Source organism: Coregonus clupeaformis, chromosome 30 (assembly GCF_020615455.1).
Source record: "Coregonus clupeaformis isolate EN_2021a chromosome 30, ASM2061545v1, whole genome shotgun sequence".
In the NCBI taxonomy this organism is placed as follows: Eukaryota; Metazoa; Chordata; class Actinopteri; order Salmoniformes; family Salmonidae; genus Coregonus; species Coregonus clupeaformis.
The window spans coordinates 6,239,318-6,263,292 of NC_059221.1; the positions used below are offsets into that span (position 1 = coordinate 6,239,318).

Below are 23,975 nucleotides of genomic sequence, written 5' to 3' on the forward strand. Positions count from 1 at the left end.
CCTGATAAATCCTACCCCTGCAAACCTATGTGAACTTTCCTCCACATCTAAATGTGATGAGTTTGCGGCATTTTTCAGAGATAAGATAGCAAACATTAGGCTGGGTATCAGTCAAGCAAGACCTGATGAGAAGTTTGATAATATGTGCCCTAGCCTACCACGCAAAGGCACTATGGAGTTATTTTCCCTGTTTGACACAGACATGCTCAGGAAAGTGATATCACAACTTAAGCCTTCTACCTTCCTTCTCGATCCAATCCCCACCACCTTCTTTAAAACAGTTTTTAATTGCATATCTGAAGAAGTGCAAGCTGTTGTTAATCACTCCCTGTTCACAGGCACTTTCCCCACTGCACTAAAAACTGCTATAGATGAAAACCCTTCTGAAGAAAAGTAATTTTCGGCCAATCTCCAACCTACCATTCTCAAGCAAAATTCTGGAGAAATTGGTTTTCAAACAACTAAATTATTTTTTATGTACCAACTGTATTTTGGACTAATTCCAATCTGGTTTTCGTGCCCACCACAGCACAGAGACAGCCTTAGTTAAAGTGGTTAATGGTCTTAGAGCCAACACAGATGCCAAACTGCTCTTTGTCCTTGTACTCTTGGATTTAAGTGCTGCGTTCGACATTGTTGACCATGATGTCCTTCTGGACAGACTGGAGAGGTGGGTTGGCCTATCCGGTCCAGTTCTAAATTGATTTAGAACCGATTTAACCGGTTGAGAGTTTTTTGTCACCCTTGGTGAACATAACTCAGAAAAAATAGATATCACATGTGACGTTCCACAAGGTTCGATATTGGGTCCGGTATTGTTCAGTTTATATACGTTACCCCTTGGCAGCTTATCAGAAATCACAACATTGATTTTCACTGCTACGCAGACGATACACAACTTTACATTTCTGTGTCACCAGAGGATTTTAGCTCCACAGATAAAATATTAGACTGTATTAGTGAAACAAGGTACACTTACCCCAACATCCTAATAAAACACCACTCAAGACAAAGAAACAAACTGTTTTAAAAATGGACAAGCATAGCATAAATGACAGATACAGCACAGTGAGGTACAGTGCAGGACAGGACAGAACAGTTGAATTACAGACTGTTATAGCCCTGCTCTCTGTCACAGGTATGATAAGTTCTCTTTTGAAGGGACTCAAGGACTCCATCATGTCAAAGGTCCAAACCCCCAGTGTGTCCCACCTCCTCAAGGACAACATGGGTGAGGCCAGTGTGACTCATTTGTATTTAGTCAATCAGAGCAGACATTGCACTGTAGTTCTATGATAAATTATATTTACATAACACAGTACATCACCAGGAACTATTTTCAGCCACACTTTATATTAAGTGGTAATTTGATACCAATTTGATGATAATTACATTGGCAGGTATTGTGTAAATAGATTTACATAAATTGCATTACAATGGAAAGGATTAGCAAGTATAAGCCTACTAACAATGGAGTCATCTTATACAATAATTATGTACAGTGGAATGAGGTTTAAACACAAGCAATTTGAGTCACATTTACATTTTACATTTTAGCAGACGCTCTTATCCAGAGCGACTTACAGTTAGTGAGTGCATTCATTTTGATGTCAATGTGTAGTTGCATGAACCGCAATCAGGTTTCACAGCAGTATGAAGTTGCTACTAGTATGTAAAGTGGGACCCAATTTTCTTTTCATGCAATGGACACATGATGATTAATTCTTCATCATATTAACCAAGTCTTTAGATCTAGAACCATATGTAATTTGAGAAACTATATGTATGTCTTTTGGGTCATTTGAAGTATTGAAGTCTTTCAGAAGAGAATATCGCTGACACTATCACTCTATCACCCTTCCAGTTGGCCCCAGTTTTGACTATGATGACTTCTTCGACAGAAAGATCTTTGAGAAGAAGAGCGACCACACCTACAGCATCTTTAAGAATGTGAACCGGCTTGTTGATGCCTTTCCCTTTGCCGAAGACTACTCTATCACTGGGCGGGAAGGCTCCCAGGTGTCTGTCTGGTGTAGTAATGACTACCTGGGCATGGATAGCCACCCCTCTGTCCTCAAGGGGATTCAGTAAGTCAGACAGCATGGCTCTTTCTCGATTCATCTTTCCTTGATTCCTCACATCCTCTCCTCCTTACATTATTTTTTTTTTGTCATTTTAGCAGACGCTCTTATCCAGAGCAACTTATAGTTAGTGAGTGCATACATTTTCATACTGGCCCCCTGTGAGAAACAAACCCACAACCCTGGCGTTGCAAGCACCATGCTCTACCAACTGAGCTACAGGGGACTCCTTCTCAAAACACACTCAAGAGAATGTCCAGTGGGAGAAGCCTTGGACCTTTTCCACAAATACCGTTGAGAAGGAGGTGAGGAGATAGGATGCGAGCAATCCCAGAAAGACAAATTGAGATTGAGCCCATGACGCAGCGTAAACAGACCAAAGGCTAAATTCAGCCGACTCAATTTCTTAGATATTCTATTAGATATTCTACTTACAGTACATGTATGGCTCATTATACTACTTTATATTCTTATGATACCGCCAGAAAGCTTAGTCTAGAAAACAATCAAAAACAAAACAATCGACTGATAGCTGTATTATCAATTTGTGTTCGGAAATTCAAAGTTTGAACTGTATTAGAAAGTTCAAATTTCAAGGAAGTTAAAGAAGTTATTTGATGTTTTGGAGATTAGATTATAAGACTAGATGTTTGACTGTGACTCTTCTTGGATTCTCTCAGGGATGCCTTGAGCAGGGGCCGGCGGCACCAGGAACATCTCTGGTACCAGTAACTTACACGTGCTGCTGGAGCAAGAGCTAGCCCAGCTCCACCAGAAAGATGGAGCGCTGGTCTTCTCGTCCTGCTTCGTGGCCAATGACTCCACCCTCTTTACCCTGGCCAAAATGCTGCCAGGTAAGCCTAAACCCAGGGCCCTGACCTCCAAGCTAACGGTCAGCTAGCCTAACCCCAGATCTGTTTGTGCAGTTTTGCCAGCTCCATAGGATGAGACCAGGCTAGATGAGATATAGCGATGAGATGAATAGTGGATACTCGTTATATAACACTGTGTATGCCATTTAGCAGACAATTGTATCCAAAAAAAACGTAGTTACACGTGCATAATTTTTGTATTAATGATTGGTCCTGGGAATCGAATCCACTAATCTGGTGTTGCAAGAGCAATGCTCTACGAACTTAGCTACAGAGGACCGCGTTTCATTCCAATCAAAACCACAGCATTGCTTTCGAGGGTAATGTGGTAACAATTGGCACCAATCTATACTGAATAAAAATATAAATGCAACATGCAACAATTTCAGTTACAGTTCATATAAGGAAATCAGTCAATTGAAATAAATGTATTAGGCCCTAATCTATGGATTTCACATGACTGGGCATGGGTGGGCCTGGGAGGGCATAGGCCCACTTACTGGGGAGCCAGGCACAGCCAATCAGAATGAGTTTTTCCCCACAAAATGGCTTTATTACAGACAGAAATACTCCTCAGTTTCATCAGCTGTCCGGGTGGCTGATCTCAGATGATCCCACAGGTGAAGAAGCCGGATGTGGAGGTCCTGGGCTGGCGTGGTTACACGTGGTCTGCGGTTGTGAAGCCGGTTGGACGCACTGCCTAATTCTCTAAAACAACGTTGGAGGCGGCTTATGGTAGAGAAATGAACATACAATTATTATCTGGCAACAGCTCTGGTGGACATTCCTGCAGTCTGCATGCCATTTGCATGCTCCCTCAAAACTTGAGACATCTGTGGTATTGTGCTGTGTGACAAAACTGCACATTTTAGAGTGGCATTTTTTAAAATTGTCCCCAGCACAAGGTGCACCTGTGTAATGATCATGCTGTTTAATCAGCTTCTTGATATGCCACACCTGTCAGGTGGATGGATTATCTTGGCAAAGGAGAAATGCTCACTAACAGGGATGTTAACAAATTTCTGCACAAAATTGGAGAGAAATAAGCTTTTTGTGCATATGGAAAATTTCTGGGATCTTTTATTTCAGCTTATGAAACATGGGACCAACACTTTACATGTTACATATATTTTTGTTCAGTAATATTTTCCCAAATATGCTCTTTGCACTATATGCACACACTATCATTTCTGGTAGACATAGAGTGAAAGTTCATTCTGCCTTGTGGGCTGTCTGCTTTGACATACAGGTTGTGAGATCTACTCTGACATGGGGAACCATGCTTCAATGATCCATGGCATAAGGAACAGCGGCGCCAAGCGCTTCATCTTCCGCCATAACGACAGCCGACACCCAGAGGAACTACTGAGTCACTACGACCCCAAGGTGCCCAAAATTGTGGCCTTTGAGACTGTACACTCTATGGGCGGTAAGTGTTACATACAATAATGATTTATCATTGGATATCTTTTATTCTATAACTTTTGCTAGGGGTTTATGGGGGTTTAACATGAGATAAGCAAGCATGATTATTTCTTTGTTGCTAATATTTTACATGTTACATCCTCTCATATTCATATATTAATACGTTTGAAAAATATCATTTTCCAGTTAGTGTTGATATTGAGCGCTACACATTTAATAATTCTGTTTCTCAGTGCCTCAGTAATGATATTCACTGTCTCTCAGTTATCTACAGTGAAAGGTGTTACATTCTAATTCATCTGTCGCTCTTAGGTGCTAAATGTCCCCTGGAGGAATGATGTGACGTGGCCCATCACTACGGGGCCCTGACGTTTGTTGCTGAGGTCCATGCTGTGGGCCTTTATGGAGCCCAAGAGGCCAGTGTGGGGGATAGAGACAACATCATGCACAAGATTGACATTGTCTCTGGAACTTTAGTTAAGAAATGAATAGGTTTGATGAAAGCTATGTTTTATAGATTTGTTGTTGTGATGTTATAAGTGTATTTTATACCATGCTGTATTGTATTTATTATGTACTGCTGCAGCTGCTTTCTCTTGAGATTCATATAGGATAAATAAATAAAAGAAATAGATGTGTTTGCCTAAACTAGGACTCTAGCATTCATTCTTAAAGGGATACTTTGGGATTTTGGCAATGAGGCCCTATATCTACTTTCCCAGTCAGATGAACTTGTGGATACCATTTTTATGCCTCTGTGTCCAGTATGAAGGAAGTTAAAAGGTAGTTTTGCGAGCCAATGCTAACTAGCGTTAGCGTATTGACTGGAAGTCTATGGGTATCTGCTAGCATGCTAGTAGATACTCATAGACTTCCAGTCATTGTGCTAACGCTAGTTAGCATTGGCCCTCGAAACTACCTTTAATTTCTGGACACAGAGACATAAAAATGGTATCCACAAGTTCATCTGACTGGGAAAGTAGATACAGTGTCTCACTGCCAAAATCCCAAAGTATCCCTTTAAAAATCTTAGCTATTTTGTGATTACTACCACAAAGTGAAATAATAATATATTTTTGTATATAATTAATAGAATAATGTAGCTAGCACACTTACTGTACAAATACAGTATAATGACACCTCAAGCAGGTTCCCTCATAGCTTTAAAGGGCCAATCCGCAGTTGAAACATAACGAAGTGGTCAGCCCGCCTTTGATTTGGTAATAAGCTGAGGGATGGGCCTGGAGTAATGTTACCACTCGGAAATTCATAGACAGAGCTAAAGATACAAGGACTGACCATCCATGATTTCAAAATGATAGTTTTAACCATGTTTTGAGACTGTACAGTTTCTGTTAACATTTGCAATGTTTACAAACATTGGAGTAAAACAAGTTTATAGTTTTGGTTCTGACGGGGTGTGACAGTTGAACTAAGCTCATGAGGCATTTAAAGTTATGTTCTTCAAGAATCAATGGGTATATATCATTAATTTATAAGTCCAAAAATGGATGTAGCATCTGCAGATTTCCCCCTTAACCATTAGTCTCTATCTGTCTTAGCTTGGCTCCCTCACCGCAAACATAGATTTAATTGAGCCAAGAGACTATCCTTGGAAGAGGTCCCATTTAACCAATTAATACTGGTCATCATGTACTAACTGATACATTAATATCGCTGACATCACAGCAATAACTTGTATCATGCCCTGATGCTGGTTAACCGAAGGCACGATAGAAGCTAGGCCTTGTCAGAGGAAGCAGGGGACATATGGTATCAGCTGTGGAGATGCTCCCATACACCCAGTCTGGCCATACTTATAAGAGTCCCTCTAGGAGCAGTTTCTGTGACTAGCTCAAAGAAGAAGTTGCCTTTACGCACAGATCTAGGACCAGCTTACCTTCTCTCAAACCTAACCTTCACCATTTGACGGTAGAACTCAATATTGCTTCAGATCAGTGCTTATATAGGCTAAGATGACAAGGGGGTATTAAGAAAGTCATATGCCTACTTATTTCAGAGTAAGTGGTTGTCAATATAGCTAGGTCACATTGGGTCACATTCAAACTTGATACACTATTTACAACTTAAGAATACTTCATTGCTTCCAAAATCCAGTAATATTGTACACTAACTCCCATAAGAATAGTGTCTCATTGGGTTACAGCTGCAGGCCTTGGTAACAACACATCTGCCATGCTGATCCTCAACATGGGGGCCCCTCAGGGGTGTGTGCTCAGTCCCATCCTGTACTCCTTGTTCACCCATGACTGCATGGCCAGGCACAACTCCAACACCATCATTAAGTTTGCAGACAACACAACAGTGGTAGGCCTGATCACGACAACGATGAGACAGCCTATAGGGAGGAGGTCAGAGACCTGGCCGTGTGGTGCCAGGATAACAACCTCTCCCTCAATGTGATCAAGACAAAGGAGATGATTGTGGACTACAGGAAAAGAAAGAGGACTGAACACGCCCCCATTCTCATCGACGGGCTGTAGTGGAACAGGTTGAGAGCTTCAAGTTCCTTGGTGTCCACATCACCAACAAACTATCATGTTCCAAACACACCAAGACAGTCGTGAAGAGGGCACGACAAAGCCTATTCCCCCTCAGGAGACTGAAAAGATTTGTCATGGGTCATCAGATCCTCAAAAAGTTATACAGCTGCACCATTGAGAGCATCCTGACTGGTTGCATCACCGCGGTGTCAGAGGAAGGCCCTAAAAATTATCAAAGACTCCAGCCACCCTAGTCATAGACTGTTCTCTCTGCTACCGCATGGCAAGCGGTACCGGAGCGCCAAGTCTAGGTCCAAAAGGCTTCTTAACAGCTTCTACCCCAAGCCATAAGACTCCTGAACAGCTAATCATTACTACCCAGACTATTTGCATTGCCCCCCCACCCCAACCCCACCCCCTCTTTTACGCTGCAGCTACTCTGTTTATTATCTATACATAGTCACTTTAACTCTACCCACATGTACATATTACCTCAATTACCTCGACTAACCGGTGCCCCCGCACATTGACTCTGTACCGGTACCCCCTATATATAGCCTCCCTACTGTTCTTTTAGTTTACTGCTGCTCTTTAATTATTTGCTATTCTTTATTTATCTATTTTTTACTTAACTTTTTATTTATTTTATTTTAACTGCATTGTTGGTTAAGGGCTTGTAAGTAAGCATTTCACTCTAAGGTGAAATGCTTACTGTTGTATTCGGCGCATGTGGCAAATAAAATGTACACAAAGTATTCCATTTGGTAATTATTTATTCTTCTTTGGTAATAGCCTTTAGCTGCGTGGGGGGCTACATTGCCAGTAGCGCCACCCTGGTGGACACGGTGCGCTCCTTCGCTTCAGGCTTCATCTTCACCACCTCGCTCCGAGGGCCAGTTGCTACGCAGGGCCCACCAGAGGAACGCCAAACACATGAGGCAGCTGCTCCTGGAGAAAGGACTGCCTATGGTCAAATGGCCTAGCCACATCATCCCTATAAATATTAGAGATACATAATTGATATTGATGAGGAGACAGGACAGCATTGGATATGTTGTGCATAGCATTATGGGTACTGTAGTACATCATGCTCCAATAACTACTACCAAAGATGGTAGATAAATGAAGATGTCTTACTCAGGCTGTTTACCATTGGAGAAAATTGTCACAGTTCCGGTCTACTTAAGGGGTGGCTCTCCCATAGACACCAATGCAATAGCAGCTCGGTCTGGTCTACTTAGTTAATTGACTGTATATGAACCAGAATAAAATGAGCCAGTGAGATGTCTCGCTTTCTCTTCCATCTCTGCTACTACTACATCATCCCTGTAAGGGTAATACATGTTCTATTACAACTACAGCGTTAAGCAGTGGATATCCTATCTGTGTCACTGTCACCCCAGTCATGAGAGTTACCGTGTCATTACTAGGGCCCTGCCTTTTTCTCAACTTCTTGTTCAGTGGGTAGTTTGTCCTCCTGCACCAAGACATTGATCGTTCCTTCTCAAGCCACTTGTTAAATATCGTTTTTGAAATCATCACATCTTGATAGCTGAGTAAAAAAACTAATTATCTGTTTACCACAAATTAAGCTTCTAAGCATGTGGATTGTCTGTGCACCTCTCATTTAACTGGGTCATTTCTATGACTTCTGTTGGAAAGCTTTTGACAATTAGACCCTAAAGGGGATGTTAATTTTCTAAAGATGAATTATCTGAGTGAATTATCTGATGTGTTAATTATCTAATGATTAGGGGGGCTGTGGGAGTGCCTGAAAAAGCCTGCAGTGACACCTTGGTTGAAGATGTTGTAGTAGGCCAGGCAGTGTAGAAGAATGCAGGGCCCTAGTCATTACTAGTGTGTGCAAGAGGTACTGTATCATGCCAGCTTTGTTATTCCACAGGTATAAGCAGTGTCGGGGGTAAGAGTACTCAAATGGCTTTTTTTGTGATAAGGAGTAACATAGCGTGTTTGTTTATCAATTTAAGTAATCAGTTACTTAGTTACATTTCTTTATTAACACTAGGAGAGCTGAGCGCGTCGTGTTGACTCAAAACAAATTGACATTTTTAATTACTCTACCAGTAAAATAATCAAACTTAAAATATGCTATTCAGTTCTTTTGAAATACATGTTCATGTTTCTTAACGCCTGCATCAAGCATCTGTTTTTGGTAACGCAAAAGTAAACACAGAAACAAAGTAAACACAGAACACGTGGTTCTCAGTAGCTCAGCTGGTAGAGCACGGCGCTTGTAACGCCAAGGTAGTGGGTTCGATCCCCGGGACCACCCATACACAAAAAAAAATGTATGCACGCATGACTGTAAGTCACTTTGGATAAAAAGCGTCTGCTAAATGGCTTATTATTATTATAAATAACGTTGTAGCCTGAGTGCCAGCCTGTTGACTGTATGCTCTCTTGCCAACCCCTTATGGAATTCCATAAGGAGATGGCGAGAGAGCAGAAACAGACGGCCACCCAGGCTGATCATTCTCTACATGACAGTGATATGTAAGGATGTATGATAGACTCACTGTGTGTGTGTGTTGTCATTTCTCAGGTTGGTAACGCGGAGCTCAACTCTAAGGTGTGTGACATCTTGCTGGAGAGACACAACATCTACGTCCAGGCCATCAACTACCCGACCGTAGCCCAGGGTGAGGAGCTGCTGCGTCTGGCACCCTCCCCTCACCACAACCCCGAAATGATGGAGTACTTTGTGGGTGAGTGACCAAGCCACCTGCTGCTACTGCTCTGACAGGGTTTGCAATAGAACTGGGCCTATGTCCAAAAAGCATCTCAGAGTAGGAGTGCTGATCTAGGATCAGCCCCCCCGTCAAAAACTAAAAGTATTCTATTTGGGACAAATCATTCACTAAACCCTAAACCTAAACTAAATCTTGTATTGAATAATGTGGAAATTGAGCAAGTTGAGGAGACTAAATTGCTTGGAGTAACCCTGGATTGTAACTGTCATGGTCAAAACATATTGATACAACAGTAGCTAGGATGGGGAGAAGTCTGTCTATAAAGCGCTGCTCTGCATTCTTAACATTACTATCAACAAGGCAGGTCCTACAGGCCCTAGTTTTGTCACACCTAGACTACTGTTCAGTCGTGTGGTCAGGTGCCACAAAGAGGGACTTAGGAAAATTGCAATTGGCTCAGAACAGGGCAGCCCGGCTGGCCCTTGGATGTACACAGAGAGCTAACATTAATAATATGCATGTAAATCTCTCCTGGCTCAAAGTGGAGGAGTGATTGACTTCATCACTACTTGTATTTGTGAGAGGTAATGACATGTTGAATGAACCGAGCTGTCTGTTGGAACTACTAGCACACAGCTCATACAACCATGCATACCCCACAAGACATGCAACCAGAGGTCTCTTCACAGTCCTCAAGTCAAGAACAGACTATGGGAGGCGCACAGTACTACATAGAGCCATTACCACATGGAACTCTATTCCACATCAAGTAACTCATGCCAGCAGTCAAATTAGATTTTAAAAAACAGATACAAATACACCTTATGGAACAGCGGGGACTGTGAAGCAACACAAACATAGACACATGCATACAAACACACGATAACATACGCACTATACACACATGTACACATGGATTTTGTGTTATAGATATGTGGTAGTAGAGTAGAGGCCTGAGGACACACACTTAATATGTTGTGAAATCTGTTATGAATGTATTGTAATGTTTTTAAAATGTATAACTGCCTTAATTTTGCTGGACCCCAGGAAGAGTGCAGCTAATGGGGATCTATAATAAATACAAATACAAATACAAATAATCTTATTAATTATGATCTAAAAGGTGGAATTGATCATAAATCAGCACACATACTCTGAATAGTGAATACGGGCCCTGGTGGTGTTCATTCCATTAATGGTCATATTGACGAATTGGGGGTCCAGAGAAGGAAACACTTAATCAACCACCAATAGTATCTATCCTTAGTGTATTCATAAACATTTGATCCCTGAATAACCTCAAAATAGACTTAAAATCAATGTTATGAGAATTATTTAACAAACTATTTCAGTGTCTCTGTGCGTCTCCCAAAATCAAGAAACGGACAGAGTCCCTGTCTGCATAGTCAGAGATGTTTATTCATTGAGAATTCTGCCATCACAATTTCAAAATCCCTCTCCTCTTTAGGCGGGCTGTAGTTTTCCACTTTAAAACTGCTCTCCTGACCATCAGTACACACACACACACACACACACACACACACACACACACACACACACACACACACACACACACACACACACACTCTCTCTCTTCCAAGACTAACAATTTCTCTCCTCCCTAAATTCCTCAGTTATCTTGGTTTCTCAGTTGTCTGTAGACAGTTCTCCTTGTCCTTTGTTGTCTGGTCTAACTTACTCACATTGCTAAATAGTAGCTCAATGTCATAGTCTTTACTGGTCCTACACTCACACATTCTAACACATTTCACACAGTTTCAGGGTGTAATAATTAGTCATTAATAATTATTCTATCAGTTAAATAGTACAGTTAGGCCAATTTGGTTTATTGGAGCCAAGATATTGCAGCTAATACTACTAGCTGTGTTAGCCGTGACTCACGTTTCTTTGTGTTTGACACGTTTCACTTTGAGTGACAGAGAGGCTTGTGGAGGTATGGCAAGAGGCTCCTGCACCTTCTGTGAACACCCACTGCACTTTGACCTGATGAGTAAGTGGGAGAAATCTTACTTTGGCAACATGGAGCCTCAATACATCACTGTCTCTGCATAGTAAAAACCAGAGAAAGATTTACATTAAGATATACATCCCCATATGTATCTTCATTCATTACATTTGCATCATTATCGTTACATTATCCCTCTTATTTCATACCAGGTTTCTATCGTACAACGTACATATTATGCAGACTACACATTCTAATGTTATCTCATTCAGTATTTATTTTCTGCACTTAAGTGTTTCTAAAGTAACTTGTTTTCCCCAAAATGAATATGAACGCATATATAATTCCAGGAACTAAAATATGTGCCCCTTCCCCCTTTCACATAGGGGCCAATTCAGACTTAGGAAATGTACACCTTTCCTACGCAAGCCTTTCCTACACACTTCTCAGTAGTTGGTATTCAGACTGACCTTATGCAGAAGCATAATGCACTCTACAGGTGTGGCTACCTTGCGTGCACTGAATAAATGTAATTCAACCACTGAAAACCCTTCCACTTGCTGACCAACAGACTTTCTCGTGGAGTTTTCATTCAATACGGTTTTCAGTACATTTATCTTAAGCCATCCCTTTAAATACAGTGTACCTTTAATTAGAATTTTGTTGACAGACTCACTAGAATACATGATGATAACGGGTTCAGAATGTAGAGATCAATGAAAGAAAGCCAGCGAAATATATGCATATTCGTCTCCGTTTCAGCACCAACTGGTAGATTAAAAAATACTCTGATCTTGTAGATTATTTAGACACATTTTAGGGATAGGAAAGTATGTAAGAATCATAAAAAACATGTTTGGAAAGCCTTTACACACAAAACAGTGGTTTGATTAATCCTGAAAGTTGCCACATTCAAGTTCAATCCATGAAATATTGGAAGGTGGAAAAGAAGTGTACACTAGGGGTTGAACAATTGTACTTTAAATCTACCCTAATCCTCACTAATCATGGAACTGTATGACAACAGTCCAGTCATTGTGAACCGTGCACCAGGCTCCGGGTTTAACCTGCTACGTGTGGTCTGAGTTCCACAGTGATTCAAATAGGCTACATGTCCCAAATTATTGCACGTTAGCCTAATATGATCCACTATTGCTAGCGACCCTCAGGAACAACTACACGGACATGACAGAGGAAAGAAAGGTGAACGGAATGGAATGGAATGATGCAAAATGTAGGCTACAAATTGAAGGAAACTAACAATAAAGTGAAAGTTATAAATGAATGTGGGTATTACTGACGGTGGCTCCCGATAGTGGCTAATATTTAATATGATACAAATTGTAAAATAAAAAGCCCAGGCATATAATTAAAACAATCTAAAGCACATAAATCAACTCGGCAGGTTAGACGCTACAGAAGCCTATAGCTTGGGTCTACAGATTTATTTCCCACAAATGAGGGCATACGATACAAATTCGGAATAACGACACATCTGTTTATAGCCTACTTCACTGTGGAAAAGGGGCCGCAATACTGTACATGTCATATTGATATGATTTTCAGTTTGCTTCCATATGACTGGTTTTACATTAGTCTCCAGGGATCATAAGAAAAAATTCATTCTATCTGAAAAAATTAAGTAGGCTAAATGCTTTTTCCACTTGGAACCGGCAGGTTCGCTCGACCTTAATGATGGTTTCCTCGCCCGTAAAGGTGGTGGAAATATTAGGGAATTAAGTCAAGGTCAGAATATGGCGTATCTGTAGACACACCGCAATTTCTTTGATCTCCACCCCAAACACGTACCTTGCTGACACTGGCGTTTGCCCATGCTTAAGTTCAATGTCAGAGTACTCGTAGAGAGAAAAGTGCACGTGCATAACTCGGGTCTGAATTTGCCCCGTAGAAAGTAAAACCTGCACATGGGCACTTTATAAAATAACTATTTAACCTCAGGGTGATATTTTGGTTGTATAGATTTCAGGTGCTATGGTCTGGTATTCCGCAATTGTAAATGACAAGAAAATATGATTTGTCTCAATGACATCGAAGCTGAATGAACTAAACACAATCAGTCTTTAACTTGAATGTATCAAATTTAAAGTTAAAAAAAAAGAATTGCTGTCGAAGTGATTTGGTTTATTACACATGAATTCAAAAATACACCAAAATAAATGGAAATAAAACAAAAGTTGTTGTGTGTAGTTGCATCTTTAAGTTTCTTACCTTTACAGTCTTACTAGTTATGTAGTAAAATAGTCAAATGTAATTACACAGCAATAACCTGTGTTACTTGTTTGTTCCTTTGGGATTCTTTCAAACAGGCACCATATGGGCCAGGTATCAAGTATATTTCATTGAAGTAAGCACCAGGGAATATCCATTGATTCCATGCCATTTCCTATTAAATGTGATTGCATAATAGTCACATATTACAAATACATTCAATGACTTTTCCATGTTTACAAAAACACTACCCAACGGAAATGCTCATTATTCCATTAGCCCTCATTCTGAATAAGATATAAATGCAGCTTCCCCTTTGACATTCTAAATATTTTGCCGGTAGCAATTAACTGAGGTTTAGTGTACATAAAAACAAATAGTCATAGGGTTACTCTAAGTGAGCTTTAATTTGGAAGGGTTTCTTCCAAAATACAGTACAATGGTATCTCAAGGGACAAAGGCACTACAATGGTACACTAGTCTAGTGTACAATACAGGGGCTGCATTGCTCCCGCTTGACCCTGGTCCTGAGCCTGCGCAGCTCCATGTGCTCACTGTCCACCAACAGGCCGCTCTCGGTCAACCTCCAGGCCTTACTGAGCTGATGCTCTCTGTAGTGCTGCAGGGCCATACGCAGGAAGCACTCGGCCAGACGGGACCTTCCCAGCCCGGCCTCCACACACTGCAGAGCCTGGCCCCGGTGAAGCTCCAGGGCCCGGCTGAAGTCGTCCAGGGCGGGCCCCTCGCTGGAGCACAGCACCAGGCTGCGGCCTCGCCGACACAGGTCCTCGGCCCAGACGTGAGGCTCCTCTGGGGCTCCGGAGACTGTGGTGTCGGAGGGGCCACCGTGGCTCTGGATGACCCGGTCCAGGTCGGCCACGGCCCGTTCGTGCAGATCGAGCTGGGCAAGGCAAGCGGCCCGTTGGCGCAGGAACTGCGGTCGGAGCTCTGCCGCGGCTCGCACAGCCACGGTCAGGAGGGCCAGGGCATGCTCCCAATGGCCACTTGCTGAGACACTGCCTGCTTCCTGGGCTGCCGCCTGTGGTAACACAGACAGAATTGTGTGAGTACATATTATCATGAGAGTTCACCGTTACGACTCATATTAAGAGTTGAAAGCTTTTTCTTCTAATAAGAGTTGATTGTTTTGTCTTGTAATGAGAGTTGCTTTGTCTTGCGTAAAAAAAAGAAAAAGGTGATTATAAAACGGTTAGCAATCTGATTGGTCGATAGGTGCTAGCCGTCTTTGTTTTTACTTGTGCCATGCGTTTCCTGTGAATCGGGGGAATGAGGCTCAGCAGGAAGTCCAGAGTAGAGGGTTCCTTTTCGGTCAGCTTGCTCAGCCTGCCGCCCCCTCCTCGGTACTTCTGCTGCAAGGCCTCCACCACGCCCACCCTGGCCTGAGCTGCAGCCTCCCGGGGCTCCTGGCCAAACACCTGGGCCAGGTGAGCTCTTGCTGATTTCACCTCACCTGGATCACAGCGGCAGATATTTCAAAACAGCTACATGTACTAACTGTGCACAGCTTAGCACTTACACAGTTTACTTTCAGAAGCTACCATTCTTCTGCTGTACTTTTAAGTCTCTTCAATCTAAAATGCACCTGATCTGGTATCATATCACAGGACAAAGGCTAAATCCCAAATCGACCCATAAAACCTACACCCTATGCACTTGTGAAGATCTGAGATGACTTGATAGGTGTAAGGTGTAATCATAGGGCACATGGTCTAGGCTGGGATAGGCAAAAGTCATCCAAAAAGAGCATAAGTGAGCATCTTTTAGCCAAGTGCCAATCTCACCTTTGGCTAGTAGTATATCCACGTAGAGGAGATGCCATCTGGTGTCTCGGCAGTCAGTCCTCATCAGGACTCCTACAATTAGAAAGGCCTCTCGGAGCTCCTCTTCCTGGCAGGGGACGGCTTTAGCCGCCAGGATCTCCGACAGATTGGTCCGGCAGTACTGCTGCAGCCAATCACAGACCAGTTTCCTTGCCTTATCTTTGAGCGTCAGGATGTCTTTGGTGACGGCGTCCGTGCTTATTTGAAGTGCTGCCAGTATATCCTGAGTACATTCCTGGAAAACAAAGACATGTTTACAATCGTCTTGAGATTATCTGTCAATCAGAAGCTGTCAATGTGGATGTAGAGGCCTTTGCTGATGCAAAAAGTAATATTAGCACTGCATGTACAGTAGGATAAGTATTGCCCATTTTTGGGTCCTAGTACCTTCTGCTGGTTTAGCATGAGATAGGTGAAGCCTCTTCCACAGAGGGCCTGTACATGGTCAGGGTGCTCCTTCAAGATGGAGCTGAAATCAAAGATGGCCGTCTTGCGTTGGCCCAACAAGACATAGCACCTGGCCCTTTCCATCAAAGAGTTTGCTGCCTCACATCCTGCAAGGAGTAGTAGACCTTACATTAGCTGTATTGCCTATAATGTCATGAATGTTAGTATATATAAAATATACACTGAGTGTACAAAGCATTAGGTACACCTGCTCTTCACATGACAGAGACTGACCAGGTGAAAGTTATGATCCCTTATTGATGTCACCTGTTAAATCCACTCAATCAGTTTAGATGAAGGGGAGGAGACATGTTAAAGAAGGATTTAAAGACATGGATTGTGTATGTGTGCCATTCAGAGGGTGAATGGGCAAGACAAAATATTTAAGTGCCTTTAAACGGGGTATAGTAGTAGGTGCCAGGCGCACCGGTTTGAGTGTGTCAAGAACTGCAACGCTGCTGGATTTTTCTCGCTCAACAGTTTCCCGTGTGTATCAAGAATGGTCCACCACCACCCAAAGGACATTTAGCCAACTTGACACAACTGTGGGAAGCATTGGAGTCAAAATGGGCCAGCATCCCCGTGGAACGCTTTCGACACCTTGTAGAGTCCATGCCCTGACGAATTGAGGCTGTTCTGAGGGCAAAAGGTGGTGCAACTCAATGTTAGGAAGGTGTTCCTAATGTTTTGTAACTCAGTGTACATTGTACTATTATGACCTGTTCAAAACATAACGACGAATCTACACTGCAAAAGACACCCTTTTTCAAGTGTTTAGGCTTTAGAGATGCATCTACCGCAAAAAAAATACAGTATAAACCTAATTTTAATCTTGCAGCATTATTTAATTTGAAACTTTTCTTCAACAATGTGCGAAAATTAGGAAAATCTGAATTTTGTCAAGGAGATAGGTCAGTTTCTATTACATGGGAATCGAGGATAAATGTCACAAAAGCAGGAATTCCTGATTAACAAGGAAAAATCACATTCCTAACTATCATTGAGGAGCTTCCTACACAACAAAACATATATCCAAAACGATGACCTATGCTTGATCAAATGACAAGAGCCAATCACCAGAGGCCATGATTGCGATGGACAGATAGGCCACGGCCTCCCTCAGGGAGCACTCGCCTCGCGGGCCCTCCAGGATGCGTTTGGAGGCAGAGTGGCAGTAGCCCTGCAGCAGCAGCCGGTCCTTTGTAGATGCCACGGCCAGCAGAGGGCGCAAGCAGCTCGTATCGCCACACTGGATCAGCTTCTTCAGCAGCTGAAAGAAGAACAGACAGCGCATGAGCACAGAGTTGATAGCAATCATTAGCTTTTTAGTTTACCATGGCAGATTTGGGGGAAGTAGTCCACAATTTCAAAATGTGCATACAATTCTGGATAGCTATAACAGCAGTGTGAATTTATACACATTTAAAAAGTATAATTTGAACACAATGTCACTAAGGGCCAAGTCAAGTGTATTGCTTATGCATAATAACAAGTGACTTTCAGTATCAAAGGTATTTTTGTAGTCATATTGTGGTCATATCTTCTCCTGACAAGTGTTCTAAAGACATATTATACTGTAGGTAGTATTTTTTTCTTTTAATTATGACGAATAGAATGACTGTTTATGTTGGAAACACCAAACAACATCATATTAGTTTGCCCTTTCACATAAAGCAATGTTTACATAATGATGGACCTGGTTGGCATCATAGAGGAAGCCCCTTTGCAGTTGTAGCAGGGCGAGACGGGCCAGGATGGGTGCACGTGGGCTGGTGGGCCCGATGGCCAGCAGCAGGCGATAAGCCTCCTCCACCCGGCCCAGCCGGTATAGGGCATCAGCCACCAGGATCTGAGGAGCGTCGGCACTGGGCTGCAACTCCATCAGCAAAACAGCCAGAGAGTGGACTCCAACTGGGGTCCTGCCAAAGAGAGACATTCAATCACGTTTCAATCAGGATATCAGCTGATACTGAAATGACATTCATGAATTTAAAAACCCTCACTGAAATTCATAGGTATATGAAGATCTAATTGAAGTCTAATTAAATAAAAATTATGTAAAAAATTATACAAACTCTCTGACAGACAGGGTTTAAGATTGAAAAACGAATAAAAGATCATTCAGGCACTGTCTAAAGAATAGCCAACTTGTGGGTTATAGCCTAATTCACGATGCAGCCTATTTTATGAGATCTTTCACATTAAAGTACTCCACGTGTGACATGCAGAAACACCAGTGTTAAGGAGTAGTGAACTACATGTAGTTCAACTACTAATTAAACTACATTTTGCAGTAGCTTTGTGGTAGTTGAACTAAATTCAAATTATGGTAGTGTTTTCAGTAGTTAATTACTTTTTTTTGCCATGTAACGGTGTAGATAACTACTGGAACTACACACTACTTTTTTTGCAAAAAGAAGAAAATATGTGGGAAATAGGCAATAATCGTTTTTGTGTTTAATAGGCTAAAATACACATTCTGTTAATACCTGACCCCAGAGTGAACTGTTCTTGCAATTTCTAGTCTATGACTTCATTTTTCCCCAAGTAGCTTGTATATAGTGAAAAACTACATTTTTCTTAAGGGTAGCTTTAGTGTATCTTAACTTCTTCTAGTGTGAAGTAATTGGTAGTTTGGTAGAGTAGCTTCTCCAACACTGAGAAACACATGCGCTAGCTACCCCTCTTTGTAGCCATCTTTTCTCTGCGTGGGCTGAAGCTGCTCGCTCTGCTGGTGCTCTTGGTGTTCCAAGGGGCTGAGGCTGGAGTTGTGATCTCCGGTCCACTCCTCCAGCATGACCCTGGCCTGCTCCAACAGCACAGTGAGCAGCAGCCCGCGGCAGTTCCAGGGAACCAGGCAGCGTACGGTCAGCGCAGTGTCCTGGGGCTGCAGCCGGCTCGCCGTCACATAGTCCAGGGCCGTGAGGTAGTGCAGGCCCCCCATCATGCGCAGGACGCCTCTGCCGCACAGCGCCCGCACACAGCTGGAAGGGTGGGGGGCTTTGTGCTCGATCACCGCCTGAAAGTCCTCCAGGGCCCCCTTGTGGTCGTCTGAGAGAAGACGGGAGTAGCCGCGCAGCACCTGCACTGTGTTCTGGTAGCTCTGCTGGGTGTGGGCGTTGGAGTTGGACGCCAGCTGGCTGCAGATGGAGAGGGCCTCTCGGAACTCGCCCCGCAGGAGGAGGCAATCGGCCAGCCGCACCCGCAACTCTCTGCTGCCCCCGTCGGGCTCCAGGTGGCACAGCGCCCAGAGCTGTGCGATCACGGGGTCCAGCAGCTCCACGCCCTCAGAGGAGCGCAGGTCAGGGCGGGCCAGCACTGTCTCCCTGTACCCCGACAGGCCTCTCTCTGCCTGCTGACGCAGCTGCATGCGGGCTGCCGCTCCCGTCCTCTGGTCCACGAAGAGCCTCTGGAAGTGCAGTCGGGCTGTGGCCGGGTGGACTTCAAAAGCCTCACCAAGGTCCCGGCTTGCCTCCGTGGCTCGTCCCCCTGCGGAGAAATGGGCAGCCGCTCTACTGGTTAAGAGAGTGGCTCTTCTTTCCGCTGGCATCCCCTTAACCACCTTGCCTGTACCTGACTTTCGCTGTGACTGTGAATGATCCTGCAAGGCAACAGAATAAACATCTGCGCTCTCTTCGAACTTGCCTAGTGAAAATAAGAGGGCCGCTTGCAGCTCTTGCACGTCTGTGTCCCCTGGCGAAACAGCCATTAAGAACTCAAGGAATTCTGAGGCGGCCCCTGCTACAATATCGACGACCTCACTCGCTCCCTCGCCAGACTTCATTTCAGCAGTGTGTAAGGAATGTTTTTGCAACATCTGCTCAGAGAAGGCCTTCACTATCTTGGGCAGGTGCTGAGCTTGTCTGCCCTTGACTAGTCTTACAGTCTCCGATTTATTGTCTTGGAAAGCCTTGAGATAAAGCATAGGGCCTTTGGGACTGTGGGGGTCTGAGAGCAAGCAGGCGAGGGCTCTAGTTAACTCCAAAACCACACGAGTGGAACCCTCTGGACGTGCGTTTTGCATTCCTTCGAGCAAAGCTGAGCAGCGAATCTCGTCACATCCGTGACCGGCACTCTGAAGTATGGACTCCATTTTGAAAAGAGAGGAAGACACATTGTTGGGGCTCAGTGTTGATAGGAACACAGCTGCCAGGCCTTTGTTGAGACCCTCCATGGAAGCCTGGATCTCCCCATGACCATCGAGCCAGGTCTCCAGAGTGGAGATCACCCTAGCCAACCTGGAACGCCCCAGGCCTCGCATGTGACCCACGGTGGATCCAGCATGGCTCTTGAAGGCAGACATGTACAGAGCAGTGGCCCTCCCCAACTCTCCAGTCTCTAGGAGCTTGTCTCCTTCTTGGCACAGGTCTGCCACTCCTATCCCAGCAGGTCCCAGGGCTGTCATGATCGCGCCCCTCTGCTCTCTAGTGGATTCACACTAGTGTTCATATGACTGTCAAAAATTGGGGGGAAAACAATATCTTATATAGAATCATAGTTTAAAATGAGATATTTTTTATTTATTCAATACCACAAAAAATTCACCTGAATAACCAATGTTAACTTGAAATATGAGAAGTCAAACGTGTAGCATAAGTAGCCTAGCTTTCAGGGCAATAACACAAACAGCTGTACTGCAACTATAGACTATAGTGACTATAGTCCCACTAACAGTAACACAATTAAACCTGACAAATGATCTCTAAAATATTTCAAAGCTGTATGTTTAAGTTAGAATGAATGATAAAGCACACTCAAAGTGGCAATCAGCAGTTACATTTTTTTAAACGTCTTGATTAATTATATGTACCCATTCATTATTGAAGAATATAACTTATAAAAATGCCCCATGAGCTTATTAGCTTGTTCAACTGTCATACCCCATCAGAACCCAGAATATAAACTTGCTTTATTTCAATGTTTGTAAACAAAGTAAATGTAAACAAACACTATATAGCTTCAAAACATGGTTAAAACTATAGTTTAAAAACTATAGTTTCGATATCATGCATGGATGGTCAGTCCTGCATCCATAGCTCTGTCTATTACGTTTCTCCAGCCCCATCCCTCATCTTTTTACCGATAAAGGGTCCGGGATCTTGCTGTTATTGTTACGCCTGCTGATTGCCTCTTTAACGTTAGATGACTGAAAATTATACATTTGGCTTACCTTTACCTTTAGTCCTTTTGTGAGCTCAACTTGCTGTTTAAGAATAAGGTACATTTTCCCCAGAGAAAAATGTGTGCGTAGGCTAGCTTGCTCTGTCCCCTATTTTTATCACAACCCCCACTGCCCTCCTAGGTTTTCAGTTCACTTTGTTTACTTGTTGCTAGAGAACCTATAGCTGCTATCTGTGCAAGCTACTAAAGTTATATACCAAAAAAAATGAACTATAGCATACGCTAGCTATTCTTCATAGTAACTGAGATATGGTTTGACCTACATTTGACAGATCCAACTACTTCCCAGTGTGTTAGCTAACCAATCTGTTGGCTATTAAAATTCGATAGGCAAGAGACTCTCAAGAACACAATACACATTGCACTGGCCCCATTTTTGTAATTCAATACAGCCAACTACTGCTATCAAGTAAACTACTGTGTAAATCTAATTGACCCTTTACCGTCACTAGATTTTTAAAAGTCTAACAAATTCACTATTAAGCAAATTGCATGTTCCATACAGGCTAATATTGGGCTAGTTTCTATATTATTTTGTCCGTAATAAACGCGCGAGCCAGCACTACCTCTTGTTCTTGGCAGTTTGTTTCCGGGGTTACTATGGAAACCAACCGCCCTGACTGCAGCGTTTTTCGCCTCCGTCGGCAATTCAATGGTGGAAGGTTTCTCATTTTCGATTGCACAGTTTTTGGTGTAGATCAGCCGTCTTTTGCCATTGATATCTGGAAAGTCTTTGCGTGGGCAGCCTGCTTCTCTCTCGCTGCTAGCATCTGAGATGATTAACATCTATCTGCTCAGCCATGCTTTGTCTATTTCTGTTATTTCTCTTTCTGCCCATAAAGTCGTGCGATCGCCTTCGGTTATAACCAACAGACACAGCCAGGGTTGCCAGGTCCAGTAATAATGTCTAAGTCAATGAACACTCAAAACCTGCCCACAAGGCCTGAAAAACCAATCTTTTTTCGCAGCTAGAGAGGAGTTTATCAAATAGGTGTCTCCTAAATGACAATCTACACTGAGTGCAAAAAACATTAAGAACACGTTCTTAATATTGAGTTGCACCCCCCACTTTTGCCCTCTGAACAGCCTCAATTCATCTGGACATGGATTCTACAAGGTGTCGAAAGTGTTCCAAAGGGATGCTGGCCCAACTTGACTTCCTACAGTTGTGTCAAGTTGGCTGGATGTCCTTTGGGTGGTGGACCACTCTTGATACACACAGGAAACTGTTGAGCGTGAAAACCCCAGCAGCGTTGCAGTTCTTGACACAAACTAGTGTGCCAGGCACATACTACCATACCCCGTTCAAAGGCACTTAAATATTTTGTCTTTCCCATTCACCCTCTGAATGGCACATACACAATCCATGTCTCAATTGTCTCAAGGCTTAAAAATCCTTATTTAACCTGTCTCCCATCCTTCATCTACACTGATTTAAGTGGATTTAACAAGTGACATAAATAAGGGATCATAGCTTTCACCTGGACACCCCTTCCAATTAGTGGATTCAGCTATTTCAGCTACACCCGTTGCTGACAGGTGCATAAAATCGAGCACACAGCCATGCACTCTCCATAGACAAACATTGGCAGTAGAATGGCCTTACTGAAGAGCTCAGTGACTTTCAACGTGGCACCATCATAGGATGCCAGCTTTCCAACAAGTCAGCTCGACTTCACAATAACAGCACTTACAGTTGACCCGGACTGCCCTTCTAGAGCTGTCCGGGTCAACTGTAAGTGCTGTTATTGTGAAGTGGAAACGTCTAGGAGCAACAACAGCTCAGCCACGAAGTGGTAGGCCACACAAGCTCACAGAAGCCTGTAGCGCGTAACAATTGTCTGTCCTCGGTTGCAACACTCACTACCGAGTTCCAAACTGCCTCTGGAAACAATGTCAGCACAAGAACTGTCGGGAACTTCATGAAATTGGTTTCCAAGGCTGAGCAGCCACACACAAGACTAAGATCACCGTGCGCAATGCCAAGCGTCGGCTGGAGTGGTGTAAAGCTCGCCGCCATTGGACTCTGGAGTGATGAATCACGCTTCACCATTTGGCATTCCGACAGACGAATCTGGGTTTGGCGGATGCCAGGAGAACACTACCTGACCCAATACATAGTGCCAACTGTAAAGTTTGGTGGAGGAGGAATAATGGTCTGGAGCTGTTTTCCATGGTTTGGGCTAGGCCTCTTAGTTCCAGGGAAGGGAAATCTTAACACTACAGCATACAATTACATTCTAGACGATTCTGTGCTTCCAACTTTGTGGCAACAGTTTGGGGAAGGCCCTTTCCTGTTTCAGCATGACAATGCCCCCGTGCACAAAGCGAGGTCCACACAGAAATGGTTTATCGAGATCAGTGTGGAAGAACTTGACTGGCCTGCACAGAGCCCTGACCTGAAAAACAGCCACAGACCATTATTCCTTCTCCACCAAACCTGTTGGCACTATGCATCGGGGCAGGTAGCGTTCTCCTGGCATCTGCCAAACCCAGATTAATCCGTCGGACTGCCAGATGGTGAAGCGTAAATCATCACTCCAGAGAACGCGTTTCCACTGCTCCAGAGTCCAATGGCGGCGAGCTTTAAACCACTCCAGCCGACGCTTGGCATTGCACATGGTGATCTTAGGCTTGTGTGCGGCTGCTCGGCCATGGAAACCCATTTCATGAAGCTCCCAACAGTTCTTGTGCTGATGTTGCTTCGAGAGGCAGTTT

General features: G+C 43.4%; 1 protein-coding gene and 1 pseudogene across 2 annotated transcripts; one reads left to right on the top strand and one right to left on the bottom strand.

Annotated features, from left to right (window-relative positions):
• The first annotated feature begins 1,140 nt into the window (after positions 1 to 1,140).
• On the top strand, positions 1,141 to 11,862 carry LOC121546774 (annotated as a pseudogene).
• A 1,824-nt stretch (positions 11,863 to 13,686) lies between these two features.
• ttc34 (tetratricopeptide repeat domain 34) lies at positions 13,687 to 22,111 on the bottom strand. Of its 2 annotated transcripts, none has more exons than XM_041856901.2 (8): positions 21,247 to 22,111; positions 18,758 to 20,529; positions 17,773 to 17,995; positions 17,154 to 17,346; positions 16,017 to 16,183; positions 15,591 to 15,864; positions 15,045 to 15,259; positions 13,687 to 14,827 (listed from the first exon to the last, which is right to left on the bottom strand). In XM_041856901.2, the coding sequence occupies exons 2-8, from the start codon at positions 20,479 to 20,481 to the stop codon at positions 14,270 to 14,272; spliced, it is 3,354 nt and encodes a 1,117-aa protein (XP_041712835.1). In that variant the 5' UTR covers positions 20,482 to 20,529; positions 21,247 to 22,111; the 3' UTR covers positions 13,687 to 14,269. The 2 variants fall into 2 exon arrangements, with proteins under 2 accessions (XP_041712835.1, XP_041712834.1); XM_041856900.2 differs by having other exon boundaries at positions 17,761 to 17,995.
• Between the last annotated feature and the right edge of the window lie 1,864 nt (positions 22,112 to 23,975).